This window comes from Salmo trutta, unplaced genomic scaffold (genome assembly GCF_901001165.1).
Source record: "Salmo trutta unplaced genomic scaffold, fSalTru1.1, whole genome shotgun sequence".
Taxonomy (NCBI): Eukaryota; Metazoa; Chordata; class Actinopteri; order Salmoniformes; family Salmonidae; genus Salmo; species Salmo trutta.
In genome coordinates, this window is record NW_021822682.1 from 10,336 (window position 1) to 23,550 (window position 13,215).

The following is a 13,215-nucleotide window of genomic DNA, read 5'->3' on the forward strand; positions in this document are numbered from 1 at the left end:
TTCTTGTTTTACTGTAACATCCTCCTCTTCCTTCTCCTCTTTCACGACAATGTTCAGCCCCAGAGCTTCTTTCTCCGTCCAGCAGACCTCCTCTTCTTTAACAGGAGGGGAGTAGTTTAGGGAGCTCATGTTCGGGGATGTTAGCTAGCTAGCTATCATTAGCGACTAGGCTAATGCTAACTTAACCAGCCAGCTACTATAATAATGACACAATACCCCATAATGACACAATACCCCATAACGACCCAATACCCCATAACGACACAATACCCCATAACGACACAATACCCCATAACGACACAATACCCCATAATGACACAATACCCCATAACGACCCAATACCCCATAACGACACAATACCCCATAACGACACAATAACCCATAATGACACAATACCCCATAACGACACAATACCCCATAATGACACAATACCCTAATACCCCATAACGACCCAATACACCATAACGACCCAATACCCCATAACGACCCAATACCCCATAACGACCCAATACCCCATAACGACACAATACCCCATGATGACACAATACCCCATAATGACACAATACACCATGATTACACAATACCCCATGATGATACAATACTCCATGATGATACAATACCCCATGATGACACAATACCCCATGATGATACAATACCCCATGATGACACAATACCCCATGATGATACAATACCCCATGATGACACAATACCCCATAATGACACAATACCCCAATACCCCATAACGACACAATACCCCATAACGACCCAATACCCCATAACGACCCAATACCCCATAACGACACAATACCCCATAATGACACAATACCCCATAATGACCCAATACCCCATAATGACACAATACCCTAATACCCCATAACGACCCAATACACCATAACGACCCAATACCCCATAATGACACAATACCCCATAACGACACAATAACCCATTATGACCCAATACCCCATAATGACACAATAACCTAATACCCCATAACAACCCAATACACCATAACGACCCAATACCCCATAATGACACAATACCCCATAATGACACAATACCCCATAATGACACAATACCCCATAATGACACAATACCCCATAATGACACAATACCCCATAATGACACAATACCCCATAATACCCCAATACCCCATAACGACACAATACCCCATAACGACCCAATACCCCATAACAACACAATACCCCATATTGACACAATACCCCATGACATAATGACACAATACCCCATAATGACACAATACCCAATAATGACACAATGCCCCATAACGACCCAATACCCCATAACGACACAATACCCCATAACGACCCAATACCCCATAGCGACACAATACCCCATAATGACACAATACCCCATAATGACACAATACCCTAATACCCCATAACAACCCAATACACCATAACGACCCAATACCCCATAATGACACAATACCCCATAATGACACAATACCCCATAATGACACAATACCCCATAATGACACAATACCCCAATACCCCATAACGACCCAATACCCCATAACGACCCAATACCCCATAATGACACAATACCCCATAATGACACAATACCCCATAATGACACAATACCCCATGATGATACAATACTCCATGATGATACAATACCCCAATATGATACAATACCCCATGATGATACAATACCCCATGATGACACAATACCCCATAATGACACAATACCCCAATACACCATAACGACCCAATACCCCATAACGACCCAATACCCCATAACGACACAATACCCCATGATGACAAAATACCCCATAATGACACAATACCCCATAATGACACAATACACCATGATTACACAATACCCCATGATGATACAATACTCCATGATGATACAATACCCCATGATGACACAATACCCCATGATGACACAATACCCCATGATGATACAATACCCCATGATGACACAATACTCCATGATGATACAATACTCCATGATGATACAATACCCCATAATGACACAATACACCATGATGATACAATACTCCATGATGATACAATACCCCATGATGACACAATACTCCATGATGACACAATACCCCATGATGACACAATACCCCATGATGACACAATACCCCATAATGACACAATACCCTATGATGACACAATACCCCATGATGACGCAATACCCCATGATGACGCAATACCCCATGATGACGCAATACCCCATGATGACGCAATACCCCATGATGACACAATACCCCATGATGACACAATACTCCATGATGACACAATACTCCATGATGACACAATACCCCATAATGACACAATACCCTATGATGACACAATACCCCATGATGACACAATACTCCATGATGACACAATACCCCATGATGACACAATACCCCATGATGACACAATACCCCATGATGACACAATACTCCATGATGACACAATACCCCATGATGATACAATACCCCATGATGACGCAATACCCCATGATGACGCAATACCCCATGATGACGCAATACCCCATGATGACGCAATACCCCATGATGACACAATACCCCATGATGACACAAAGTCTCATAATGAAAGTTGTAAATTCTTGGTTATCCTCACGAACCCTGGCTAACAACTTGAATCAGCAATCCAAAATTGGGTTTAATTATTTATTTACTAAATACCCAACCATTCACACAGAACTACATATACACAGAATACAAATGATGTCATACAGAAAACGTCCCTGGTGGACGGAGCCGACATGGCGGCTTGTAACACAAAGAAAGGGGGTTGGGCTTAAATGAAAGAGCGGGAAGACTGAGGAACACAGAAACAGCTATGCTATCGTAAATACAGAATTTTATGCATTCTAAATTACCACCCATTTGGAAAAGGAAAATGCAATAAATATTTACTCTGAGCTGCGCTTCGGTAGATTGGTCGTAGATGCTGGCCGGGTTGGACAACAGATCTTCCTGTCCTCAGAAGAATGTCAATGGTGTTAAAGTGGATACGTTGTAGTATCTTTGTCTGTGGTAGACTGGATCCGTCGTCCGTCCTTTCCTAGCCCACGTCTACAGCGGCCGCTGCTAACTCAACGGCTAGGATGTATCACTTCTGTAGTGAATAAGTTCAAAGTTCATACCATTCACATCCAAAGCTCACGTTGGCTTAGTTCTGTACTTGACATGTGTGTCCTTGTAACGCAGAGGCTGCAGACCTCACGTAGTGGAAGCCACTGGTTACATTGTGTCATTGTCTTATATAGTGGCGAGGGGAGGAGGGTGTGTTTCATCATTTATAACCCCTGTCTCTTCACAGGGGCGGGCCACTGATCAAGCAGGGCACTTTCCTTATGAAAACCCAATTCTCTCAATTGGAAGCTAAAATTACATTTAATCTCCTAACAAACTATTTCAATATCAAACATTTCAATTGCATAACAATTCCATGTGACTCTGATAACTAGAGGGTGTATACTATCCCAGGTACAGTTTATGTCGTCCTGTCATCAGTCATGATGTCTCAGATGACAACCGAACTGACATCCATACTCATTAAGTTCCAAAGCATATTTCCAGCTGGTTTTATTACCAAAATATGGTTCCTTTTCCCCATTTGTTTGATGTTCCCAGACTCTCTATATTCAACAAAGGCTATTCAACAGTCCTTCAGTAGGGTCAGAAAGTGAGGGGAAGGGAGAAAGGTATTTATGGGGGGTCATAAACCTTACCCACAGGCCAACGTCATGACAATTCTAATGACAAGTATCTCACATAAGCATATTATACAAATAAAAGATCTTAATTATCTATGTTACCCAACTAATTCTGATTCATCCGCCACATCTAAAAATATTTTCATTATTATTCTCACAATGTCAGACAGACATTCTCAACAGATATTTCCCCATTCTACGCTTGACAAGAAGTTCCCTCAGTCCACCACGTGGCACTGTGCTTACACATGGTAACGGCTGTGCGTTTAATTTACCCTCTCTCTCTCAAGCAAACGTTCATGTCGATAAATCTCACGCTTTGCGTGGAAATTATCCCACGCATTTGGTTTTACGCACAGATTTGTATAAACGAGGCCCCAGATCTGAATCACATCCGTGACCTATTGCGAGATCTGAAAACAGCAGTTGGTGGAGGGCAACTTAATAGACTAGAGTCCTGTCCAGGGGAAGAACTTGTACATCAAGCTGCCTCACACTACAGACACAGGAGATAGGCTCCTGTTACTATGAGCTGTTCAGCCTCCGACCGCAAGGTACTACAGAGGGTAGTGCATACGGCCCAGTACATCACTGGGGCTAAGCTGCCTGCCATCCAGGACCTCTACGCCAGGTGGTGTCAGGAAGGCCCTAAAAATTGTCAAAGACCCCAGCCACCCCAGTCATAGAATGTTCTCTCTACTACCGCATGGCAAGCGGTACCAGAGCGCCAAGTCTAGGACCAAAAGGCTTCTCAAAAGTTTTTACCCCCAAGCCATAAGACTCCTGAACAAGTAATCAAATGGCTACCTGGACTATTTGCATTGTCCCGCCCCCCCAACCCCTCTTTTACGCTGCTGCTACTCTCTGTTTATCTTAAATGCATAGTCACTTTAACTATACATTAATGTACATACTACCTCAATTAGCCCGACTAACCGGTGCCCCCACACATTGGCTACCCGGACTATCTGCATTGTGTCCCGCCACCCACCAACCCCTATTTTACGCTACTGCTACTCTCTGTTTATCATATATGCATAGTCACTTTAACTATACGTTCATGTACATACTACCTCAATTAGCCCGACTAACCGGTGCCCCCGCACATTGGCTACCCGGACTATCTGCATTGTGTCCCACCACCCACCAACCCCTCTTTTTACGCTACTGCTACTCTCTGTTCATCATATATGCATAGTCACTTTAACCATATCTACATGTACATACTACCTCAATCAGCCTGACTAACCGGTGTCTGTATGTAGCCTCATTACTGTTATAGCCTCGCCACTGTTATTTTTCACTGTGTTTTTACTGTTGTTTTTATTTCTTTACTTATCTATTGTTCACCTAATACCTATTTTTTACTTAAAATCGCACAGTTGGTTAGGGCCTGTAAGTAAGCATTTCACAGTAAGGTAAACTTTGATTTGATTTGTTCTGGATCATACAAGACAAGGCTCCTGTTTCTATGAGCTGTTCTGGGCTCGTGCAAGGCTACTTACTTATATAATAATTTACATTTTGCAAATAATATAATGAACAACATCATAAGGTTGACATTTGCATCCAATCAATCGAATAAGAAAAAAAAACATATTTTAAAATATTTTATCTGATTTTAGACATGATCATGTCGCCAGATGAAAAAACATCCACAAAAGTAAACCTGTTTTTTTATGATTTCATATAAACAATATGATTTAATTTGGCAAGAACAAAAACACAAATTCTCAGTCAAAAACATAAGTCAGAACACAGCCTCTCTATTCTCTCATGTGATTTCAGGTCCTCTGACTGGGAAAATGTCTTTCCACAATGAGAGCAGTGGTATGTCTTCTCCTCCTGTGGATGTACCCTCTGATGTGATTTCAGGTTCCCTGCCTGAGTAAAACTCTTTCCACAGTGGGAGCAGTGATAAGGCTTCTCTCCAGAGTGTATTCTCTTATGTATTTTCAGGCTCCCTAACTGACTAAAACTCTTTCCACACTGGGAACATTGGAAAGGCTTTTCTCCTGTGTGTATTCTCTCATGTAACTTCTGGCTCCCTGAGCAGATAAAAGTCATTCCACAGTGGGAGCAGTGATAAGGCTTCTCTCCAGAGTGTATTCTCTTATGTATTTTCAGGCTCCCTAACTGACTAAAACTGTTTCCACACTGGGAACATTGGAAAGGCTTTTCTCCTGTGTGTGTCCTCTCATGCTCTTTTAGTTTTCGTAACTTAGGAAAACTCTTTCCGCAGTAGGAGCAGTGATGTCGTTTGGCTGGTTTGGGCGTCTCTGGGTCTGGTTCCCCTGAAGGACTCTTCCTGCTGTCAGAGGGAGAGTCTGGTCTCTCTCCTGCCAAAGACAAACAGAGGATCTCGTTAAACAGAGGCCTGAATGAAACCTCCACATGATAAAACTCTTCCTATGAGGTTTAATCTAGATTACATCCCTCAATAACCCAAGGTCAGTTTTCACAGATGATGTCTGTATCATGTATGGTTCAGAGGTCATGTGGTCTGACAGTATAATGACTAGATGATGTCTGTATCATGTAGGGGTCAGAGGTCATGGGGTCTGACAGTATAATGACTAGATGTTGTCTGTATCCTGTAGGGGTCAGAGGTCATGGGGTCTGACAGTATAATGACTAGATGTTGTCTGTATCATGTAGGGTTCAGAGGTCATGGGGTCTGACAGTATAATGACTAGATGATGTCTGTATCATGTAGGGTTCAGAGGTCACGGGGTCTGACAGTATAATGACTAGATGTCTGTATCATGTAGGGGTCAGAGGTCATGGGGTCTGACAGTATAATGACTAGATGTTGTCTGTATCATGTATGGGTCAGAGGTCATGGGGTCTGACAGTATAATGACTAGATGTCTGTATCATGTAGGGGTCAGAGGTCACGGGGTCTGACAGGAGGCATGCACAGGTCTAAAAAGGTCCTATAATGGCCCTTTTATCATGGTTTTCTCAAACATGGTTTGTGTTACAAATGTAAAAAACATATCGAACATACTTCCTCCAATGAGGTTTCTATGAGAGAATTGCCAAAACAATATATTCTGAGATACGAAAAATATTATCGGCCCACGTTGGCATGGAATCGCGCTCCAGTGTAATGCAACGTAATTTCAGTCATGATAAGAGCAAGTCCATTCTGTGAAACATTAAAGATGGGATTTTGCGTGTAAATCCATTGTTAACGTGTTGTTGGTGACCCGCTCGTTGGTGGTATACACATCTTAGTTTTATCAATTCCTACATTAAACAACATATTCAAGCATAAAAATTCAGTCGAACTTCGCTTTAAAACCACGCATTTTAAGACAGTACTTACTGGTCTTAATCAGATCTCCCCCTCCTCCTCTTTCACTCCAAAAACTGCATCATCCTCAGTCTCTTCCTCCTCTTCTTTCACTGAAACGTCTTTCTCTTCTTCTTTCACTGTAACAGCCTCACCCTCTACTTGTTTTTGTATTTTAACATTTTTCTATTCCTCCTCCTATTTCACTAGAGTTTCTTTCTCCGTCCAGCCGACCTCCTCTTCTTTAGCAGGAGGAGAGTAGCTTAGTGAACTCATGGTCGGGGATGTTAGCTAGCTAGCATTAGCGACTAGACTAGTTCTAAGCTAACTTAACAAACCAGCTAGCTGACAAACAACGTAAATATATAATTAAATGGGCCAACAAGTACATACGACAGAAGTGTGTTTAATATACAGCGACTAATATACACCAAAACAGTGTAAAGAGCGTGAATGTTGTAGCTATGTTTGCTAGAAAGCGACCGAGGTGTCTGACTAGCTGTTGTTGTTGAAGGAGCGTCCCGTCCACTAGATTATACGTCACACTGGCAGCATCGCCTGAACCTAAAAGACGCACATCGCCATCTGCTGACTGGAGGGCAACGCAGTTGAGGAACCAAACGTTTATTTTTCATTTATTTCATAAAAGTTAAATATTATATTAAGTCGTTCAAAGAGAAGCATGTGTTGATTGATTCGTGTTTAATGAGTAAGAATTTAAAACAAACTTTACACCCACTACACATTTGCAATGAACCATACTTCTGACATGGATCATTTTGACCCCAGAGGCATATCTTTTATCATAGCCAAAAGGTGGTTTATTCAATTCTTCAAATTTTTCATGACTTTGTCAGTCAACCTGTTCTTAATAAATCTAAATCATGGTTTAGTGTTTCTGTATCAAAATGGACTTTTAACAAATTCAAATCCTTGTGAGTAATTTTGACTCCAGCCAAAAGCATCTTTGATAAATAGGATGTTTATTTCAAATAAAACATTTTATCACACAGGTGTTCAGCAGATGTTATTGCGGGTGTAGCGAAATGCTTGTGTTTCTAGCTCCGACAGTGCAGTAATATCTGACAAGTAATATCTAACAATTTCACAACATATACCCAATACACACAAATCTAAGTATTTGAATCTAGGTTTCTCTGTAGACATGATGCATCCCACCAGAGGGTGGAGGGGCACCTGTATCAGTGGTTTTGACCAGATAGACACCTGCAGACACACAGTATAGTGCCTCCCATGTAGTCTCCTAAGATTGGACTCTTCTATACCACGTATCACATGACTGTGTACAAAACTGCAAGGGGTATACAGTGCATTCATTAAGTATTCAGACCCCTTCACTTTTTAAACATTTAGTTACATTACAGCCTTATTCTAAAATTGAATAATTTTATAATTGAATAATCAATACCCCATAATGACATCACAATAACCCATAATGAGAAAACAAAATCATTTTTTAAAAACGTTTTTCCAAATGTATTTACTTAAGTATTCAGACCCTTTGCTATGAGACTCGAAATTGAGCTCAGATGCATCCTGATTCAATTGATCTTCCTTGAAATGTTTCTACAACTTGATTGGAGTCCACTTGTGGTAAATTCAATTGATTAGACATGATTAGGAAAGGCACACAACTGTCTATATAAGGTCCCACAGTTGACAGTGCATGTCAGAACAAAAACCGAGCCATGAGGTCAAAGGAATTGTCCATATTGCTCTGAGACAGGATTGTGTCGAGGCACAGATCTGGGGAAGGGTACCAAAAAATGTCTTCAGCATTGAAGGTCCCCAAGAACACAGTGGCCTCCATCATTCTTATATGGAAGAAGTTTGGAACCACCAAGACTCTTTGTAGAGCTGGGCGCCCGGCCAAACTGAGAAATCGGGGGAGAAGGGCCTTGGTCAGGGAGGTGAACAAGAACCCGATGTTCACTCTGACAGAGCTCCAGAGTTCCTCTGTGGAGATGGGAGAACCTTCCAGAAGGACAACCATCTCTGCAGCACTCCAGCAATCAGGCCTTAATGTAGCAATGATTAAATTGTCAACATTTATTTCAATGGACAATTCAGTGAACTGTTCTGTGAAAGGTGTTGGCTAGAGATGACATGCAGGAGCTTGCAGGGATTTGTAGTCTTGCATGTCGTCTACTTTGATGCTAATTAGCTTTTTCGAATCCGAGAGTAAAGAGACACAAATATATTGATACAAGTATTTGTATTGATTATGGATCCCCATTAGTTCCTGCCAAGGCAGCAGCTAGTCTTCCTGGGGTTTATTATGGATACCCATTAGTTCCTGCCAAGGCAGCAGCTACTCTTCCTGGGGTTAATTATGGATCCCCATTAGTTCCTGCCAAGGCAGCAGCTACTCTTTCTGGGGTTTATTATGGATCCCCATTATTTCCTGTCAAGGCAGCAGCTACTCTTCCGGGGGTTTATTATGGATCCCCATTAGTTCCTGCCAAGGCAGCAGCTACTCTTCCTGGGGTTTATTATGGATCCCCATTAGTTCCTGCCAAGGCAGCAGCTACTCTTCCTGGGGTTTATTATGGATCCCCATTAGTTCCTGCCAAGGCAGCAGCTACTCTTCCTAGGGTTTATTATGGATCCCCATTAGTTCCTGCCAAGGCAGCAGCTACTCTTTCTGGGGTTTATTATGGATCCCCATTAGTTCCTGTCAAGGCAGCAGCTACTCTTCCTGGGGTTTATTATGGATCCCCATTAGTTCCTACCAAGGCAGCAGCTACTCTTCCTAGGGTTTATTATGGATCCCCATTAGTTCCTGTCAAGGCAGCAGCTACTCTTCCTGGGGTTGATTATGGATCCCCATTATTTCCTGTCAAGGCAGCAGCTACTCTTCCTGGGGTTTATTATGGATCCCCATTAGTTCCTGTCAAGTAAGAAGTATGGTCAGGGAGCGTGCCAGCCTGTCTGAACCGCCCCTTTCAAGCAAAAGGTATAAATGATGGGTTATGAATTAACAGGTATAAATGATGGGTTATGAATTAACAGGTATAAATGATGGGTTATGAATTAACAGGTATAAATGATGGGTTATGAACTAACAGGTATAAATGATGGGTTATGAACTAACAGGTATAAATGATGGGTTATGAACTAACAGGTATAAATGATGGGTTATGAATTAACAGGTATAAATGATGGGTTATGAATTAACAGGTATAAATGATGGGTTATGAATTAACAGGTATAAATGATGGGTTATGAATTAACAGGTATAAATGATGGGTTATGAATTAACAGGTATAAATGATGGGTTATGAATTAACAGGTATAAATGATGGGTTATGAATTAACAGGTATAAATGATGGGTTATGAATTAACAGGTATAAATGATGGGTTATGAACTAACAGGTATAAATGATGGGTTATGAATTAACAGGTATAAATGATGGGTTATGAATTAACAGGTATAAATGATGGGTTGTGAACTAACAGGTATAAATGATGGGTTATGAACTAACAGGTATAAATGATGGGATATGAATTAACAGATATAAATGATGGGTTATGAATTAACAGGTATAAATGATGGGATATGAATTAACAGGTATAAATGATGGATTATGAATTAACAGGTATAAATGATGGGTTATGAATTAACAGGTATAAATGATGGGTTATGAATTAACAGGTATAAATGATGGGTTATGAATTAACAGGTATAAATGATGGGTTATGAATTAACAGGTATAAATGATGGGTTATGAATTAACAGGTATAAATGATGGGTTATGAATTAACAGGTATAAATGATGGGATATGAATTAACAGGTATAAATGATGGGTTATGAATTAACAGGTATAAATGATGGGTTATGAACTAACAGGTATAAATGATGGGTTATGAATTAACAGGTATAAATGATGGGTTATGAATTAACAGGTATAAATGATGGGTTATGAATTAACAGGTATAAATGATGGGTTATGAACTAACAGGTATAAATGATGGGTTATGAATTAACAGGTATAAATGATGGGTTATGAATTAACAGGTATAAATGATGGGTTATGAATTAACAGGTATAAATGATGGGTTATGAATTAACAGGTATAAATGATGGTTTATAAATTAACAGGTATAAATGATGGGTTATGAACTAACAGGTATAAATGATGGGTTATGAATTAACAGGTATAAATGATGGGTTATGAATTAACAGGTATAAATGATGGGTTATGAATTAACAGGTATAAATGATGGGTTATAAATTAACAGGTATAAATGATGGGTTATGAATTAACAGGTAGAAATGATGGGATATGAATTAACAGGTATAAATGATGGGTTATGAATTAACACATCCCCTCCAGGCATTTCAATACATTCAGGACTTCTTATAGTGAGCATAACATGACAATACATGACATCTAAGTAGCTGAATATTCTTTTGGACTAACAATCTAACACTTTGAAGGACACAACTCCTGTTATTCTGGTTAAACAGTGAGAGACTAGTTGATTAAGGAGTGGGGATTGTTTTACCATTAGGAAATAATATGTCATGTTTTACTCGTACCTCAGCCAGCATTGTGAATGGTTAGGAAATAATATGTCATGTTTTACTCGTACCTCAGCCAGCATTGTGACTGGTGTCTGAGGCAGTGACATACTAGACCATGGTAGTACATCTAATACTTAGGTGTTTTTAGTCATGCATGAAAGGTCTGGGGTGGTTCTGTGGTTATACGTTACTGACCTTGGAATACATTTCTGGCCATGCTGGCAGGGTCTGAATCAAACCCAATGTCCACCTGGTACACTGGCAGGGTCTGAATCAACCCCAATGTCCACCTGGTACACTGGCAGGGTCTAATCAACCCCAATGTCCACCTGGTACACTGACAGGGTCTGAATCAAACCCAATGTCGAACCTGGTACACTGGCAGGGTCTGAATCAAACCCAATGTCCACCTGGTACACTGGCAGGGTCTGAATCAAACCCAATGTCCACCTGGCATACTGGCAGGGTCTGAATCAAACCCAATGTCCACCTGGTACACTGACAGGGTCTGAATCAAACCCAATGTCCACCTGGTACACTGGCAGGGTCTGAATCAAACCCAATGTCCACCTGGTACACTGGCAGGGTCTGAATCAAACCCAATGTCCACCTGGTACACTGGCAGGGTCTGAATTAAACCCAATGTCCACCTGGTACACTGACAGGGTCTGAATCAACCCAATGTCCATCTGGTACACTGGCAGGGTCTGAATCAACCCCAATGTCCATCTGGTACACTGACAGGGTCTGAATCCACCCAATGTCCACCTGGTACACTGGCAGGGTCTGAATCAACCCAATGTCCACCTGGTACACTGACAGGGTCTGAATCAACCCAATGTCCACCTGGTACACTGGCAGGGTCTGAATTAAACCCAATGTCCACCTGGTACACTGGCAGGGTCTGAATCAAACCCAATGTCCACCTGGTACACTGGCAGGGTCTGACTCAAACCCAATGTCCACCTGGTACACTGACAGGGTCTGAATCAAACCCAATGTCCACCTGGCACACTGACAGGGTCTGAATCAACCCAATGTCCATCTGGTACACTGACAGGGTCTGAATCAACCCAATGTCCACCTGGTACACTGACAGGGTCTGAATCAACCCAATGTCCACCTGTTAAACTGGCAGGGTCTGAATCAAACCCAATGTCCACCTGGTACACTGACAGTGTCTGAATCAAACCCAATGTCCATCTGGTACACTGGCATGGTCTGAATCAACCCAATGTCCACCTGGGACACTGACAGGGTCTGAATCAACCCAATGTCCACCTGGTACACTGGCAGGGTCTGAATCAAACCCAATGTCCACCTGGTACACTGACAGGGTCTGAATCAAACCCAATGTTAAGGGGAGGGAAGATTGGTCAAGAGGGTGATGATTATTGTTGTTCTACTGCCTGATTGTTATGCAACAACACTGTTTACAAAAGCTTTGTTAAATCAGCACAACAGTTTTCAGCTGTGCTAACATAATTGCAAAAGGGTTTTCTAATGATCAATTATCCTTTTAAAATGATAAACTTCGATTAACTAACACAACGTGCCATTGGAACACAGGAGTGATGGTTGCTGATAATGGGCCTCTGTACACCTATGTAGATATTCCATAAAAAATCTGCCGTTTTCAGCTACAATAATCATTTACAACATTA

The 13,215-nt window shown here is 41.3% G+C and overlaps 1 protein-coding gene across 1 annotated transcript; it reads right to left on the reverse strand.

Moving 5' to 3' along the window:
* Positions 1–5,299: 5,299 nt before the first annotated feature.
* Positions 5,300–7,778, reverse strand: LOC115183258 (gastrula zinc finger protein XlCGF49.1-like). Its single transcript, XM_029744602.1, has 3 exons — positions 7,763–7,778; positions 7,034–7,057; positions 5,300–6,041 (listed from the first exon to the last, which is right to left on the reverse strand). Exons 1-3 carry the CDS (start codon positions 7,776–7,778, stop codon positions 5,440–5,442), a joined length of 642 nt encoding a protein of 213 aa, XP_029600462.1. The 3' UTR covers positions 5,300–5,439.
* Positions 7,779–13,215: the final 5,437 nt, after the last annotated feature.

What these genes read in the sequence shown, in the direction of transcription:
- LOC115183258 (XM_029744602.1), bottom strand. An exon ending in GGGAGATCTGATTAAGACCA is followed by an intron (nt 6,042 to 7,033) that starts GTAAGTACTGTC and finishes TGTCTTTGGCAG; the next exon opens with GAGAGAGACCAGACTCTCCC.